Genomic DNA, 18,034 nt, shown 5'->3' with positions numbered 1-18,034 from the left:
GTGGATCTGAGCACACACCTTAGGAGGTGAGGGGAGGTAGGAGGTTAGGAAAATAAACATGCTCAGACTAAGGAGGCTGGCATCCAAAGACGCTGGGTTGTCCCTCTCCATCTTCACCTGACCCCGTGGTTTCCTGTCCCTCTGGAGTATGAGCCACGCTCATCCAACAAAGGACAGACCTTGGTGATCTGAGGAGTGTGGGAAAAGGCTAAAGTCACCTTTGCATGGAGGGGGGAGAGCCACCTGGCCAGAGGAGCATGGCAAACCAGTCCTGTGTGCTATATCCTTCATGTCAGCAGCCAGGAGTCTGTGATGGAAGTCATGCTGACTAAGGTATTTTCTGACAGAATTCATTTTTTAGGTGGGGGAGGTGGAGGGCAGCCAGCTTCAGGCCCTCACTAACACTTGCAAAAGCTCCATGGAGTTTGTCTCCTTCGGGTCTCTGCAGATGACCTGCCATTCTGCAGGAAGAGAAGGGGAGGCTTGAGCGAGCTGTAAAGGAGGGAGAAAGCTTCTCCCGAGGTTCGTCTGTGTACTGTCTCAGACTGACTTGCGGTCACCACAATGGGGATAATGACCCTCTCAGTGCCACTTGGAAGCCATTACTATCTTGTTTCCTGGATGCTGGTGTCACTAGGGAGTATCCCTCAAGAGTGAGCTGCATCCGAATGGATTTGAGTAGGTCGGCCCTAGCTAGAGAAAGGCCACGGAGCTCTGGTTTGTGTGAGGAGTCGACAGCTCTGAGCTGGCTGTGATGAAGGTCAGAGATAAGAGGTAACCAGCCGGATCTGCTTAGAGTTCAGACGTCGGTGCCACTTGACAACAGGTGGTTGATGAGCCATTCGTGGAGACATTCGGAGAGCGATGCAAAGCCCTGGAAAAACTCACGTGAAACAGGCGTGGCGACCAGGAACATGCATTCCCAAAGCCAAGAAGAAAACATTTTTAGGGAGGAAGGAATGAGAAGACCCTCCAGATGCCAGAAAGGTGAAATAAAATGGGACTGAAGTTGGAATTAGGGACTGAGACTGTGGCTCGGTGGGTGGGATGCTTGCCTGGTTTGATCCCCAGCATCACATAAGTTGCACGTGGTGACACATGTCTGTGATCCCAGCACTCAGGAATGGGAGCCGTGAGGATCAGAAAATCAAGGTCACCCCCAACCACATAATGAGTTTGAGCAGTAGGGCTACATGAACCCAGTCACAAAACAAAACCCACAAACACACAGGTACATACACTGAAACTGAGGTGGGCTCAGAGGGAGACACGTGGGAAGGAGACGGGATGGGAATCAGAGGCAGTGGGCTCAGGAATAGGACTAGCGGGAGGAGGTGGAAGCCTTAAGATCTAGTTCAAGGTCTTCAGCTAGGAAGAAGAGTAGGCATAGAGAAATGCAGCAAGAGAGGAAGCTGACCCCAGTCTCCCCTAAAAGACTTAAATCCAGGGAGGGAATTCAAATAGAAAACGGGAAGTCCATTGAAGGACAGGCACAGTGTTTTATGACTAGCATAGGCTATCACCTGCTCACCTCGCTGAGTCCTCAGGACAGCGAGGAAGTCTGAGCCACCCACCTGTTGCTGGTGACGAAGCTAGTGGCCACGTCACAGTGCTGGGAGAGGAAACTGCTCTGACTTAAATCCTCGCTGTTGTTTCTATTAATCCTGACCGTGCACAACTCCCTTACTGGACACCAGTTACTCAGCTGTGCCTACTACAGTAAGCCTTGATCAAACACATACCGTGCACCAATATCACCTGGCTACGCCGATGGCCAGGACCGGCAAGTCAGCCTGCGGGCTCTTGACCTCTTCCTGACACCTACTGAATTTGTCTATTGGTGAGTCCTCACAGGAATTTTACTGGCTTAACCCTGGGAGAAGGGCAGAGGGGCGGGGAAGAAGAGGGCAGAGGGGAGGTGAAGAGGAGAAAGGCCCAGAGGAGAACAACAGATATGTAATTACCTCCAGCCAGTGTCCCCAGGCTCAGCCACAGATGGAGCCTGAGAAATTGAGGTCCAGTTGCCAGGAAACTTCTCAGGGCTGCTCACGCAGACGCAAAAACACTCAACACCCACGGTCCCCCCAGCCTCCTATCCGGGCCAGCGTCTAGAGAAAAGACGCCTGCCACGTCCTCGCCACCCACCCACACTTCAGCCACTTCAATCTTCCTTCCTCAATCTGCAATGCAGGCACTCGTCTTCCCAAATAATATCAATGGAGACTTTTAAAAATAGCTTTTGGGAAGCTAGGGTTTCCTGATGACAGAGAACGCATGCTCACTGTCAAGAAGAGAAGCAAGGCCATGTGCACAGAAAGCAAAAGGTGACTAGAAATTCCCATTGCACACCACCATCCACTGCAGACCTCTCAAGGTCGTTCTCCGAATGGAAGCACGGCTAAAAATGCCCTGGCCCTCACTTTAGAAGCGTCCCATGCATATACACACCAGCATATGGATGTAGATCGTGAACACAAGTAGTGTCACATTAACCTGACGGCAACTTGCCTTTTCCACTTAATAATGCACCTTGGACACTCTTCCGTGCCTGTCTTGAAATAGATCTGTCTTGCTTTTAACAAACGCTTTATAATCTACGCCCCAACCTCATTATGGTTTATTTAAACCACATCCTACTAATGACCACCCAGCTTTGTTCCTGGGTCTTCATCTTTTACCCACGGTGTGTGGTAGTTAGGTTCATGCTCACTGCTGTAATACAAACAAGCAAACAAACAAACAAACAAACAAAATGCTTGTCCCTGACTCACAATAGCTCAGAGAGGGTGTCTCCTAGTTCTAGGGGGACGGCCGTCCCTCCTATTTGTTGAACTGGTTCCATTCTAGAATCTTCTGCCCCAGAAAAGACAAGGGAAGAGGGTGATCCCGTTGTAGTATCACCTTGGCCTTGAAGCGACATAGCACATTTCCACTAACTCTTTTTGTCAAGGCCCAGCCATGGTCCCTGCTTGGGTGTGGTAAGAGGAAAAGTAACCCTTGTGAAACTGTTGGGACAGGGCAAACAAGGTCACAAAAGAGAGGAGGTCCCAAGGAGGAAAGATGGGGCATCTCTGTTGGACGCCTTTTCTCTCTACCACAGTTCCTGCAGCGAGCATCCCGTCCTCCACACGTCTCCACACGTTTGAGCAGATAAATTAGCAGACACTCAATGGCCGTGTTCAGTGCCCGTGTGCGGGCCTCTCTGCCCTCCTAGAAGTGCATTGGTCTGTGCTCCTGCCCTGTCAGGAAGGCTTTCGTTCTTCACACACTTGTTAAATTACAGGTGTCACCATTTATACAGCCTGAGGCTGGGGAGATGACCCCCCCAGGTAAGGGGGTCTGGGAAAGTGAGTGGACCCGAGTTCAGACCCTGAGAACCCATGTAAAGTCAGGCACAGACCTGGTAGCATGCATCTGCAACCCCGTACTCCTAGGAACAAGATGGAAATGGAGACTCCAGGAGCAGACCCCCTGACCTGCCATGCAAGTCAGTTTACAAGAGACCTCGTCCCAAACAAGATGGAAGTGAGGACTGAGGTTGTCCTCTGACCGCCATGTTATGACACGTGTGTGCACCTCTCCCTACCCCACACACCACATCACCAGTGGGTGAATGATTTGTTACAGGTGAATAACAGGATCTCATCATGATTTTCATTTGCATTCCTTTAAAAGAGTGTGTTGAGAGACAAAGATTATTTGCATGAACTTATTTTCCATAGGTGGTATTTTTTATGTTAGTGTTCTCATGACCTGTGTCCCTTTCTTCTACTGGCTGTTTCTCCAGAACTTGCTATTTGAGGAGCCAGAGAAAATACATAAAATACGTAAATGAAAAAATATGAAGCCATCCCTCAGTGTTCCCAGCTGACCTGCCTGCTACGAGAATTAGCCAGTGCTGTCATTTTCCTTTTCCGCGCGATCCTTTCCCCTTGCAGAGACATATTTTTCTAATGTGCTTTAACTTCTCCATGGTTTTCGTCTCATGCCTAGAAAGGCTGTCTTGGTGCCAAGATGAATTTTTCATGTTCTCACGTTTTCCTCCAGTGCTGAAGCTGCTCTTGCATCCAGACAGCAACACTGTTGCATTGGTGAATCCCCCCCACCCGTTCTCTGTGTCCCACTTACCACAGCCCCCAAACAGGAGCCAGAACTGCTGATAGCTGTATAATTGTGAAGTTGAAGCATGATGATTCTGTCTCTCTCTGAGCGTAGAAGAGATTTTGGCTGAGACACAGTAGGCTAAATAGCAGTTGTTGGCTTGTTCCTGTCTGGATTGGTGGTGTATGACCCTGTACATGATATCTGTTGTGCATCCATTCCTTATGAGGGGCAAGTTATGGAGATTTTGTAATAAATAAATAAATTGTCTCTTGAATTCTGATATTGAAGACTCTGAATGCATGCTGGCCATTAAAAGAACCCACTGTCTCCTGAATGACTGCGTCGCATCTGCACCTGCGCAACAAAATCCAAGACAAACCCCACAATGCTCAAGTACGGCTTTACTAGAGACCTTTGAAAACAAAGTCACAACAGAAGGGGCAGAGAGACTAGGTAATGATGTCTTCCCTCAACAACTGGAGGGATCTGCCAAGGGCTGGGCCACCTGCAGTTTTTATCCCCAGGGAAAGATCCCTTATCTCCGCCACACTACCACCAATTTTCTTTCTTTAAAAAAAAATTGCATTGGTTCTTTGAGAATTTCATACAATGTGTTTATCATATAGTCATCCTTCTGCCAACTTTTTCCTAGCTCCACCCCCTTTCCTTCCCACCCAACTTTGTGGCCTTTTGCTTCCTCTCAAGGCACATTTGTGCTGCCCGAATGTTCTCGGATATGAGATCCTCCACTGGAGAGCAGTTGACTTTCTTTAGAAGAAACTGTCTCTCTCGCGTGCCTAGCAGTTAACAACTGCTAATGACTCCATGACTAGGAGCGGGCCTTCTTATCCAGAGTCCTTCCCGTGCTGGATTCCGTCAGGCTTGAACTTGCACAGGTCTTACGCCGGCCAGCACAACCGCCGTGTGTTCATACGCACAACTGCCCTCTTGTGTCTGGAAAACACTGGCTCCTTGTAGTCAGACGCTCTCTCTGGCTCTTACACTCTTCCTGGCCCTTCTTTCTGAAATGATCCCTGAGCCTTTAGAGGAAGGGCAAGGTGTCCATATTCCTCATAGGGCTGAGCATTCCACAACCTCTCCTCTCTGACTCTTGGCCAGTTATACGTCTCTGCTGATCATCACCTACTGTCCAGAACATCGACTTCCTATCTTTAGGGCAATGAGGAGAGCAGCCTTGGCAGTGAGGGGGGAATCAGTTGACTGGTTGATGGGCTTTGGGTGCCAACAAAAACTAACTGGGGACTTTGAGGGGCCTACAGGAAACTGGCTTCAGACATAGACCCTCTGCCAGAGAATAAAGTGAAGCTGAGTTTGGATGCACAGCCCCCCTTCAGTCCATTTTTCCACAAGGCTATTAGCTCCTTAAGGGGAAAAAAGGTGTGATCTTTGTATCCATAGAATGTAGCAGATGCCAAATGATTGCTTGTTTAGTTAATGAACACCTGAATGTATGGTGGCACAGGAATAGGCCGTATTGATGCAGAGAGGTGCCAGGAAGGATACCTGCCTTTGGGGACCTGACACTAGGGGATGCTCAACTCAGAGAATGTGTCAAGAACAGGCCACCTATGTATCAGGCGCCGTGGGATCATAAAGAATAGGAGCAAATGTCTCATTCCCGCAAGCGAAAGAAATGAGATCAGTCAGGGAAGGCTTCGCGGGAGAGGCAATACTCCGCTACACAGGTTAAGAAATGCTTCATGCAAAGGGCACACGTCAAAGGTCCCTCGGCATGAAAACAGCCAAGGGAAGGACAGACTGGACTTTAGATAGTCCACTCTGGCTGTAACCCAGCAGTGGCCACTGCCACGGATGTGCTGTCTGGTTCAGCATCGTATGAGCAATACAGAGGGACTGTTGGAGCTTAAACCGGATTTACAATTTTCCCCCTGGGTCACTTAACCGTAAGGTTGCTGCTCTAGACACAGAAGGAAGTGGCCTCTTGACACAGGCTGGGTCTACCACAGTCAAAGGGTAAATGGCCACAGGTGTCTGGAGCTTGGCCGGGCATGGAGGTTGAGCAGGTTTTCCTTCAGAATCGGCTCTTTGCAATGAGGCCTCTTCCCTGCGCATCGGCTGCTAATTATCCCTCTGGAGACCGCGGCTTTTCAAGGAGCCTCGTTGCCCACTTAGGAGCTAATAAATCACCAAAGTCCCCCAGGCAGCTGGGCCTTCCAGAGCACAAGTGCGGAACACACAGATTTAGCAAAAAGGAAGCTTGCCAGGGACTCTGTAATAATCAGAGGCATGCCTACTCCATGTTTCCAACAATGCCCAGTTCCAGCAGGCCCCGTGTGTGCGGGATGCACCTTGTGCGGACAGTGGGAGCTGAGGGAGCCATCTGTGTGCCGTTAGGTGGCCAATGTGAGTCAGAAATCTAATTTGCAGAGAACCCCAAGATGATGAAACCTATCATGATTTGAATAGGAAGTGGTCCTAAAAGGCTAGCATGTTGAGGGTTTGGTCCCCAGATGGTGGCGCTATAGAGTGGACACAGCCTAAAATTGGCACGTATGCCATCACTAAATTGGCTAATCCATCGGTGACCTGGAACCTTACTGGAAAAAATGCCTCACTGGGGGAGAAGGCAGAATTTTGAGGGTCATATCTTGCCCCTTCAGCCCCCTCTCCATTTTCATATTCATTGGGGGAATCATTTCTTTAGCACCTACTATGTGCCATGTATGTAAAGACATGTGCAGTGCAGTTTCCACCTCAAGACATTAATGCTAACTAGGCCTGGAGAAGTGAAGTCTTCCACTTCCCATGTTGGGGTCTGCACCTAAACTCAGCACCCCACAAGCATTGGTGGCTTCCTTTCCTGGCCAAAAGCTCCACACGTGAGTCTAGTTTCTATAGGTCATCCAGGGCCCCAGCAGTTCAGCTGGTGAGCAGCTCTGTGCGGCGTGTGCTCCCCACCAGGAAGAGCCAGCCTCAATGTGGACCCAGGAATAGCGAAACCAGCTGCTCACAGCCTGGAACCTCTGGAATCACAAGCTAAAGGAAACTGTCCTCCCTTAAGACGTTCTCCCCAGCTATCTTGTCATGTCTGGAAAAAAAAGATAGAATTTTTCTCTCCAGTAAGTTCTGCAAGAATCTTTGAGTTTTTCCTTTAGATGACAGAGCACAGAGTTCTGAGGCGTGGGGAAATGCAGTAATGCATGGCCCTCTGCCTCATTCTTCCCAAGTGAAAGCCTTCTCTTTCTCTTGTTCCCCTCAATGGATATTTTCGGAGTTGCCTCCTCCCCAGCACTGAGAATACAGCTATGGACAAAGACAGCAATCCAAACTCTGAGAGCTCACAGCCCTATCATGGTGGTAGGAACTCTAAATACGCTGTTAAAATGGATTGGGGCCTAAGGATGTGACTCCATGGATAAAATGTTTGCCTAGAACACCCACTCGAGGTTTGATCCCTAGAACCACAGAAACCTCGTGTGGTGGCACAAACCCCTAACTCATTAGATGAAGGTTAAAAAAAAAAAAATCAGAAGCTCAAGTTCACCCCTGACTACAAAGGAAGTTTGAGGCCAGCCTAAAATACATGAGACTTTGTCTAAAAAGAATTAAAATTACCAAGCCATGCTGAGCTCCCAAGGTCCAAATGAGGAGCAGAAGGAGGGAGAACATGAGCAAAGAAGTCAGGGCCATGAGGGGTGCGTCCACCCACTGAGACAGTGGGACTGATCTAATGGGAGCTCACCAAGGCCAGCTGGACTGGGAGTGATGGAGCATGTGATCAAACTGGACACTCTGAATGTGGCTGGCAATGAAGGCTGACTGAGAAGCCAAGGACAATGGTACTGGGTTTTGATTCTACTGTACGAACTGACTTTGTGGGAGCCTGGTTTGTTTGGATGCACACCTTTATATACCTGGATGGAGGGGGGAGGACCTTGGACTTCCCATGGGGCAGGGAACCCTGACTGCTCTTAGGACTAGAGAGGGAGGGGTAGGTGAGGGGGAGGGAAAAGGGAGGCGGGGAGGAAGTGGAAATTTTTAATAAATAAATAAATAAAATAAAAATACCAAGCCATGCACCCTTACCCCGTTCTCACTGAGTGGGGATCTATGGGGGAGCAGCATGGGGCACACTGTAGCCATTACTTACAAAAAGCTGGGTCAAGGCTGTGTGGCACACAGTGTGCTCCATCCGCCTTTGCACCCTAGAAACATCAGCTTTCACGCTGAGGCTTCCGGGCCCTGCGTTCCGAGTTTCACATTGAATTAGTCGGGCTTGGGTCCAGCGAAGTGCTTCTCCAGGAGCTCCCAGGGTGGTCGCCAGGGGCAGTGCCCTACCCTGAACTAGGGAGCAAGCGCAGAGAGCAACACAGATACACGGTGAGAGGCACCCGTTTCCTGCCTCTGGAGTGGGTGATGGAAGCCGAACTGGGATTTCCCATCTATGGCCACAGCGACATCTTAAAAACAATGAAAAAAAAAAAAAAAAAAAAAAACCAAAACGTCTTCCCAGGTTTCTCTGCCAAGGCCTTTCTCTGCCAGGATGCTAAAGAAGTGCTAAGCTTATAAACCTGTACCGATGTCTTAGATGCATAAGCCACACTGTGGTTTGCAAAGGTGTCTTTAAAGGCCGATTTGTTTCTAGCTAGCCCCCAGCCTGTGGTGCTAGTGGGAGGTGGTAGAGGTGGTCGAACCTCTAAGAGGCGGGGCCTAGTGGGAGGCCCTTTGATCACTGAACTGTGTTCTTGAAGAGGGTATTAGTTAGTGCCAGACCCTTTTGTGCTTCCCGCCTGTGAAGCAGGCCTTCTTCAACCACGTGTTCCCCTACATGCTCACCACGGGCCCCAAGAAATGGAGCCCATTAACCACACGCTGGACCATCCAACACTGTGAGCCAAAACAAGCATGTTTTCGTATCCGTTGATTATGTAGAGCTTTATGTTGTTACAGCAACAGAAAACTAACCCACCCAGGACCCTTCCCAACAGGTCAGGCCTGCTTCTGAGATTTGATGGTGGGCTGGGTTATATACCAAAGGCAAGAATAAACAAGAGGCATGTCCAGATAGCTAGCTAATATTCTTTGGTAATAAAAGGAGACATGGGAGATAATTACCAGAAGACAGGATGATGCCGATGAATACAGAAAGCCAGGAGTGACAAGGAAGGGTCGCAGATGTGTGACTTCAGTTTGGATTTGTAAAGATGAGGAAGAATTCGTCAGAACGAGCAAGACAAAAGCCGGCACCAACCCTTGAAAAATTAAAAACCCAGGAGTGTGAAGACAGCTCAGCCAGCCAAGTGTTTGCCACATAAGTGAGAGGAGTTCCAGCCTTAGAATCTACACGGAAAGCTGAACACAGTGTGATGGCAGATGCTTGCAATCTCTGTGCTGGGGAGGCCGAAATGGATGGATCCCCTGGGGCTCCACGGCTGCCAGCCTAGCTGAACTGGCAAACTCCAAGCCAATGAGAGACCTGGTCTCATGATGAATGATACTTGGGGTTTGAACTCCGGCCTCTACACATAAGTGTGTGCACATATAGACTCACGGGCATATGTACCCACAAAACACACACATTTGGCAAAAGAAAAACATGTATAAAAAAACACTTGGGTTTGGAGAGCAGGTTTTATGTTCAGTGTGGCATGACCATCAGCTAACCAGGAACTGAAAGGGATTAACTCATATTCCACAGAATACAGGCTTTATTCAAAAGAATCACCAAGGCTTGAGTTGATTGGATTTGCTTTAGAGAGTTTCCCCTGGTGGCAGAGTGGATTGAAGCCAGTAGAAGCATGCATGCGAGAGGGGAAGCTATGGCAGCAGAGAAAACATGGGTGGACACCCCATGACTTGGTGAGGAGGACACAGACTTGGGAAGGTTGGTAAGGCAAATGTTCCAAGGAAAAAAGACAGACGTGGGTTTTTTTTTTTTCTGCCTTTATAACAATATGAGTTGAGGAGGAAGCTAGTAAGTTCGGTTGTTAAGGTGAAGTGTTCAGTCCAGAGACAGGCACTGCCGTGTAGAACACAGAACAGCTGAAGTTACAGACTCCATTTCGACTCATGAAGCACCTCCCACACGATGACTAAAGACTGGGAGAGGAAGTAGGTCATTCAGGATGATTGCAGAGAAGACGAGAAAGGGGAAATAGCCTATTGGAAAGACCAGAACAAATTGGAGAAAGTCAGGAATTTGAAAAAGGCTGCGAATCCAGACATTCCTGAATTAGAGAGGTCGTTGGCTCCATCAAAATCTCGAATATATAGAGAAGGACTGGAGAGAGATGGCTCAGCAGTTAAGAGCACTGGCTGCTCTTCCAGTGGACCCAAGTTCAACCAGGACCCATATGGGGATTCACAATCCTCTATAACTCCAGTTCCAGAGGATCAGACACCCTCCCTCTTCTGGACTCCATGGGCGCTGCAAACACCTGGTGCACAGAGGTAGATGCAGGAATACTTCCCATACACAAAACTTTGTCCAGAGAAACCCAGACTGTGACTAGCTGTGGGAAAAATCCTTGCTGAGCAAGTTAAAACAACAGATGGGGCATAAGTCCAAACAAGTGTAGGAATAGTCTCCCGGTATTTTTTCCCCAGCACTACATAGAAAGGAAGGGATACAGACTCAAGGGGGATGTGCAGTGGGAGAAGCATTCTGCTGTTTGCTAGAAACTGTAAACAAACAAAACTCCATCTGTGGCACAGGAGAAAAGGCAAGCCTTAAGGCGCAGGCTCATGTCCCCACCTGTGTGTACAGGGCTTGGAGGGGGGCATCCAGCCTCTCCCCACGGTATCATCACAGGCTCCAGTGTTCTGGTCCAATGACCTAAAGGAAGATGAATATAGAAGTATAGAAATGAATAGCCAGAGTGTTCTTTGGAGAGTTAGAGAAAGGCTGCTATGCACAGGAGCCCTTCAACTTTTGGCACGACTGCTGTGAACTTACTTATAATCTGGCTTGCGCACAATGCGTGTGTGTGTGTGTGTGTGTGTGTGGTGTGTATGATGTGCACATGTATACACGTATAGATGCATATGTGTATGGACATGTGTCTGTGTGAGTTGTGTACATGAATGCAAGTATGGATGCCTACGTGTGTGCATGTGTGCCGAAGCTAGAGGACGACCTTGTCCTGCTCTCACACTCCCCCTACACCTCATTCCCTTGAGATGGGGTCTCTCACTGCACCGGAAGCTCGGTTGGTAGCCAGCAAGCCCCAGCAATCCTCTTGTCTCTGACGCCTCTATAGCACTGTGGTTACAGGCATGCTCAGCCACACATGGCGATTTTTGTGGTCACCAAAATCCAAACCCAGAGCCTCACACTTTCACAGCCAGTGCTCATGCCCACTGATTTACTCTCCAGCCTGTAGCCTGCTCCCTCTATCTTAGCACTGATTATGTTGGCTTTGCAACCGATGTGCCTATTAGGAATTAGAATGGTAGAGTGTCTACTAGTGTCCAACAGTGGGACACTGTGCCACTCTGGAGGTCACCAGAATTGATCAGAATTTTCCAAACTAACAAAGGGGAAGATGTTAATAGATGCTGAAGTCAAAAGTTCACAGTTGGTCTACTAAAGCTTGAGAAATGCTGTCTCCATTGTTTCCTTCTCGGATAGTCCCTATTGTACTAAGGGATTTAGCAAAGAAATATGTTTAATGGCCTATCAAATGCCAAATCTCTATTCTGGGGGAGAGCTTTGTATGAATAACTTCCACAGAGTTTGGAAAGCTATTAGAAGTGGTTTAAGGCCTGCCCCATATATGCAAGATATCTACTCTCATCATTAACCCCACTTGTCTAATTATAATGTATATGAAAATTTGTCTAGGAAACTCCACCCTAAGATTCTATTGAAATGCATTTGGGTTGTTTTAATTCCCACATTCCTGCTCCTCCTTTTGAGGCAGGGGAGTCTCATGCAGCCCAAGTTACCCTCAAATTCATAATCCTCCTGCCTCTGCCTTCCAAGTTCTGGGGTTACAGAGTGCTACCATACCCGGCTTGATATCCCACATTTAAAACTTGGCCCACCTTGGTCCTACCTCAAAGTGATGTGCCAGACTTTGTTGACTCCCCATGGGAAGCCTTATCCTCTCTGAGGCGTGGATGGGAGGTGGGGTGAGGGAAGGTAGGGGAGCAGGAAGAGGGGAAGAAGTGGAAACTGGAGTTGATATGTAAAGTGAGAAAAGATTGTTTAAAAAATATTTTAAAATTTTTAGATAAATATAGAATGATTAAAATGGAATAAAGAGATAAAGAATAAAGAAAAGAATACAATGCCAAAAATAAAATAAAGCTTGGCCCACTTCATACTAATAACCACTATTAAAACATTCAGCCTATACTCGTTGAAACATACTTTGGCTCTTGAAACAAAATTATCAGTTGCTTTAGCCTTCCTGCACATTGAATGTAGAGCCTAAGGATGGGTATCCAGAGAAGACTAAGGAAGTGAGTGAGCACATGTGAACCACGAGCCCAGCACACCTGTTCTCACAGGTGGACCACGAGCCCAGCACACCTGTTCTCACAGGTGGACCACGAGCCCAGCACACATTGTTCTTACAGGTGGACCACGAGCCCAGCACACATTGGTTTCACAGGTGGACCACAAGCCCAGCACACCTTGTTCTCTGAATCTAGTAGGAGGACCTGGGGAGGGATGCAGAAAAAAAGTCAGTTTCAAGATGGGATAGAGAAAAATTGAAAGAGTTGGGCTATGAGGGCTTATACCTTCCTTGTGTGGGGACACTGGCCCACATTAAGAGGGAGTAATAGGAGCAGAGCTGGGAGCTTACAGAGAGAATGTGAAACACTGCAGAACTAGAGGGGTACTGTACAGACACACAGCTGAAGAGTCAGCCAAAGCTAGAATTGATAACTGTCTGAGGGCAATTCCGTCTGCTGGTTGGAAACTTGGGTGCAGAATTGGAAGCAATGAACAGTTGGAATGCTACATCGTTAGAGTTACATAGTGATGATATTGAAATCATTGATCATTGGATCCAGAATATGGAAGAAATTGAAATCAAGAAGTTTGTAGATAATTTTCTTATTGATTTTATTGAACTCTACATTTTTCTCTGCTCCCCTCCCTTCCTCTCCCCTCTCCTTCAAACCTCCCCCATGGTCCCCATGCTCCCAATTTACTCAGGTGATCTTGACTTTTTCTACTTCCAGAGTGGATTAGATCCATGTATGTCTCTCTTAGGGTCCTCATTGTTGCCTAGGTTCTCTGGGATTGTGAACTGTAGGCTGGTTTGCTTTGTTTTGCTCATAGATAAATTTGAGGAGAGGTATAATGAATTTGGAACTCTGGTAAAAGCCAAAGGAGACAAATGTAACCAGTCATTTCCTGGGGCAGCTGTAACAGACTGGAAACCAGGTAACATTGAAACACCAGAAGTGATTCTTCCACCGTGCTGGAGGTCAGATGGCTAACAGGTCTCCAGGACGGACTGTGAAGGAGCACCGCTCTGTGCCTGTGATGCTTCTGGTGACAACTGTGCTGTTCTTGGCCTGCAGGTTTGCTGATTTACTGTGCCAGCTTACCCTCTTCCCTGTGTGTCTAAGGTCACTGTCGTGGATTTGAGTCCTACACATCCAGGATGTGGGACTTCACCTTTACCGCTGCATGGACTCTTTCCCCCAATAAAGTCACACTCACACGCCCCATGCGGATCTGTCTTTGGGGGAGTCCTCATTTCACTGCCCTAAAATAAATCGCAGAGTGGAACGTTTTAGAAATGTGACAGTTTCGATGACAAGGCCCCAGGTTTGCCTATAAGAGTTTCTAAAGCAGTGACTCTCAACCTGTGAGTCACGACCCCTCTGAGTTGGGGTGGCCAATCCACCCTTCCATAGGGGTCACCTAAGGCGATCAGAAAACGCAGATATTTGCATTATGATTCATAACAGGGGCAAAGTTACAGTTATGAGATACAGCAGCAAAAGTAATTTTATGGTTGGGGGTCACCGCAGCATGAGGAACTGTGTTAAAGGGGTCACAGCATTAGGAAGGTTGAGACGCACTGCTCTAGAGGAAAGCAGAGAAACACTGGTGTGGAGTCGAAGCTGGGAAGCTGTGAGCCAGGTGGAGCTGACAGGAGGTAGAGAGGATGCTGGGAATGGAGAGTCTGGGCCACCAACAAGTGTGAGGGTGGACGCCTTAGGGGCTGATGAAGTGTCCTGTTGGAGGGCAGGAGGTCTGGGGAGAGAGCTTGGCTTTACTCTGCTTTCCTCTTGGCCTCCTCTGACTCAGTGTGAACTTTAAAAGTAAGCTTTAAAACAGACCTAGCCCAAAATATGTCACATTGGCTTGGTTTAGGATAGAAAGAACCCAGAGATCTTTATTTGAATAGAGGTGTAGGGGAGAAAGAAACAAACTAACAAAGAAAGAAGCAGAGAGGAAGAAAGAAAAAAGTCACATCCTTATGTAATGCTCCCGTGCTGCTGGCAGCAAGAAATGCTGCTTTAAAGACAAAACATGACCTTCAGAAAAAAATAGCGACTGGGAACTGGGGTGTTTTCCCTCAAGGCGGGAGAGAGATACTTGTGGACAGGGGTGTTCTCCATCAAGGCTGGAGAGAGAGACTTGGGGACTGGGGACTGCAGAGTTGCTACCTTCATCCCTACTAGTCCCAAACAGAGCCAGAAAATTAAAAACAAGGGAAAGAGGGCTGTATTGCCTGACTCTGCGGGAGGTGGCTACCAGCCTGGAGAGGTAGGTCTGTGCTTCATGCAGCCTACACAAAGGGTGTAACTCAGATGCTCTTCCACAGAAGACGTCAGAACTCATTTCTGTAACCATTGCTTTTCTTGCAAAAGCAGGCTTTTTGCTCCTCAAAAAAAAAAAAGATTTTAATATATTTGAAGAAAATTTTTCTTTGCCAGGATAATACTCCGTGGCTTACTTTGTATTTTTTGAATACATAATAAACACATTAAAATTTCAAGCAGCGTAAAAGATTATACAATCAAATGTAATTCTCATTTATCCCCAATTGCCTGGCTCTCCCCACCCACATACAGTTTCTCCCACAGTACTAGCTACAATTGTCTGAGTCCCGCATCTCCTTCCTGAGATAAGAAGCCATATCTGGCCTTTCTTTGTTACAAAGGATGGGTCATCCTTGGTGTAAGTCGCCACAATACCAAACTCTGTGGCTGTTGGAGTCCCTTATATAACGGTGCAGTGTGTGTGTGTATGCCCCAAACTGAGCTCTAGGTGACTGGCTTGTAGAACATAATACAGGGTGAATATTGTATACAAAGAAATATCTGTATATGTTTAGCATGTATGCATTTTCCTAAAATATTTTGTGTGTGTCTCTGTACAGTCTCTCTCTCTCTCTCTCTCTCTCTGTGTGTGTGTGTGTGTGTGTGTGTGAGTGTGTGTGTGTGTCAGGCGACATATGTGGCTACCAGAGGACAGCTTCAGGTACCATTCCTCATCTTTAGACTTGTTTGAGGAAGGTTCTCTGTTTCTCTGTTGCATATACCAAGCTAGCTGGTCAATAGCCCCCAGAGAGTCTCTCCCCATCTTGCATAGAAGTGCTGGTATTCACAGACATACAGACACCCATCTTTATATGGATTCTGGGGATCCAAACTCGGGCCTTGATGGTTGCCTGGCCTCCCCATTTTCGATCCCCAGTTGGTCAGCTCTCATGGCTGTAGAACCCATGGATCCAGAGGCTTACTGTATGTTGAAGATCATTGCATAGTAATGCATATAGAGCTACAGGACCCTACTAGTTAGTTAAACAGTTTGTTTAACCCGCAGTGAAAAATATTCAGTTTGTTTCTGCCTTAAAGAAACCCTTGTTAATTTTATTTTAAAAATTCAACCTGAGTTGAAGTGAGTTCCTCACTGAGTAAGAAACTCAAATGGAACAGGAGAGAGAGGCCTGCATGGGTTACCAAATAGAGAGAGCTAACAGCAGTGCCCCCAAACCAGCCAGGTTCTCTGATGATGTGTTGCTTCTGCTCCCCCAGGAGCCTGATGCCCAGGACCCTGGAGACCCAGATCACACTAGAGAAGACGCCTAGCTATTTCGTCACTCAAGAAGCCCCTCGACGGATCTTCAACATGTCGCGAGACACCAAGCTGATTGTGGTGGTGCGGAACCCCGTGACCCGCGCCATCTCTGACTACACGCAGACACTTTCCAAGAAACCGGACATTCCCACCTTCGAGGGCCTGTCCTTCCGCAACCGCAGTCTGGGCCTGGTGGACGTGTCTTGGAACGCCATCCGCATCGGCATGTATGCGCTGCACCTGGAGAGCTGGCTGCGTTACTTCCCCCTGGCCCAGATCCACTTCGTCAGTGGCGAGCGGCTCATCACTGACCCGGCTGGCGAGATGGGGCGCATCCAGGACTTCCTGGGCATCAAGCGATTCATTACAGACAAGCACTTCTACTTCAACAAGACCAAAGGATTCCCTTGCTTGAAAAAGCCAGAGTCGACCCTCCTGCCGCGATGCCTGGGCAAATCAAAAGGGAGAACTCATGTCCAGATCGACCCTGAAGTCATAGACCAGCTCCGGGAATTTTATAGACCTTATAATATTAAATTTTATGAAACTGTCGGGCAGGACTTCCGGTGGGAGTGAGGCTCAGAGGTACAAGAGCTCCATTCTTGTCTCTTCCACGAGGTTCGCTCCCAGAGACCCTGGTCCTCGTCTGCAGCCCTTCTTCCCATCTTGAACCCTATGATGGATCATCTTGGAACCAGGAAGCTGAATAAAGGCCGAGAGACTGGTGGTCCCTGCTCTGTCCAGGAAAATTCTGCCTGCTTCTGGCATACCCATCCAGTTCCAGAATCTGCTCCCTTCCACCCGTGAGAGGCCTTGGGGAATTGCTGTCAGAAGAGTGGATCTCCCCAGTGTCGGGGGATAGTCTGAGTGGAGGTGGTTCTGTTGCTGTGAGAACGGCAGTCCATACCATCACTGTACACTCGGTGGTGGACTTGTTAATTCCATGTGGCATGTACCTTCCCTCTGAGCTTCATCTCCCCGCAGCAGCCCTGAGCGGTAGGCTAGGAGAACGCCCGCCCTTCACCCTCCTCAGAACGCAGCAGCTCATCAACAATAGGCAGAGCCAAAAACCCCTCTGTGGCCCCTCCAGGAGACGGACTCTGTGATGAGGAAGCAAGCCAGTGACTTCAAAGCCTGTGGTCTCCACTGCGCTTGGAGGAAGCTGTCTTTGAATAGCACTCTCTGACTCTCCCTGCTCCCTGTGGACAAAAGCACATAATTCTGCTGTTACGGGTACTTTCTTCACACGAGCTTTCATGTTCGGCATGCACGGAATCATGCTTGTCCATGTGAAATAAATATGGCTCTCTCGTGTCCTTAACCCTGAGTGTTTCTCTCCAAGCCTGGCCTTCCTTCATCAGTAAATCCCAGTGTAAGAAGTAGTCAGTGATGTGGAAGACTTGGGGGAGACAGTCAGGGGTGGGTGCGGGTGTGAAGACTGTGTGGGGAGAAACCAGGGTGGAGATAGGGGTGCCTTCTACCTGTAAGGGTCTGGAACAGAAAGATCACATAGAGATCTGTAAGGGACGTGTTCATTTTATTCCTGTATCTTCAGGGCTAGGCATGGAATCCAGACCCTTGCACATGCTAGGCAATGTTCTTTAAGTTATAGCTCAGCCATTTTTGCATTTGTTTTCTTAGTGTGTTAGTGTGTTGTGTACATATGTGTTCAGAATGGCAGAGCGTGTGTGCATGTATGTGTGGATGCACATGTGTGCACATGTATGTGGAAGCCAGAGCTCGGTCTTAGGTGTCATTTATCAAGCAGGCTATCCTCACTGTTTTTGTGTTTTCGTTTTGTTTTGTTTTGTTTTTTAAGACAGAGCCTATCTTGAGGCTAGTGTTAGGGTACTGTTTCTCAGGTAGACTGTCCACCTTGGTTTTTGCTTTGTT

General features: G+C 48.1%; 1 protein-coding gene across 1 annotated transcript in view; it reads left to right on the top strand.

The window, feature by feature from the left end:
• Hs3st2 (heparan sulfate-glucosamine 3-sulfotransferase 2) overlaps window positions 1–17,462 on the top strand; it is a 100,739-nt gene extending 83,277 nt beyond the window's left edge. The window contains exon 2 of the mRNA XM_048460493.3: window positions 16,099–17,462. Within this exon, the coding sequence (XP_048316450.3) occupies window positions 16,099–16,717 (619 nt within the window). The 3' untranslated portion in view covers window positions 16,718–17,462. The remainder of the gene's footprint in view (window positions 1–16,098) is intronic.
• Window positions 17,463–18,034: the final 572 nt, after the last annotated feature.

The sequence above is a fragment of the Myodes glareolus genome, chromosome 7, assembly GCF_982192425.1.
Source record: "Myodes glareolus chromosome 7, mMyoGla1.1, whole genome shotgun sequence".
Lineage (NCBI taxonomy): Eukaryota > Metazoa > Chordata > Mammalia > Rodentia > Cricetidae > Myodes > Myodes glareolus.
The sequence above is the reverse complement of the archived record's forward strand: the minus strand, read 5'-3'. Positions and strand labels throughout refer to the sequence as shown.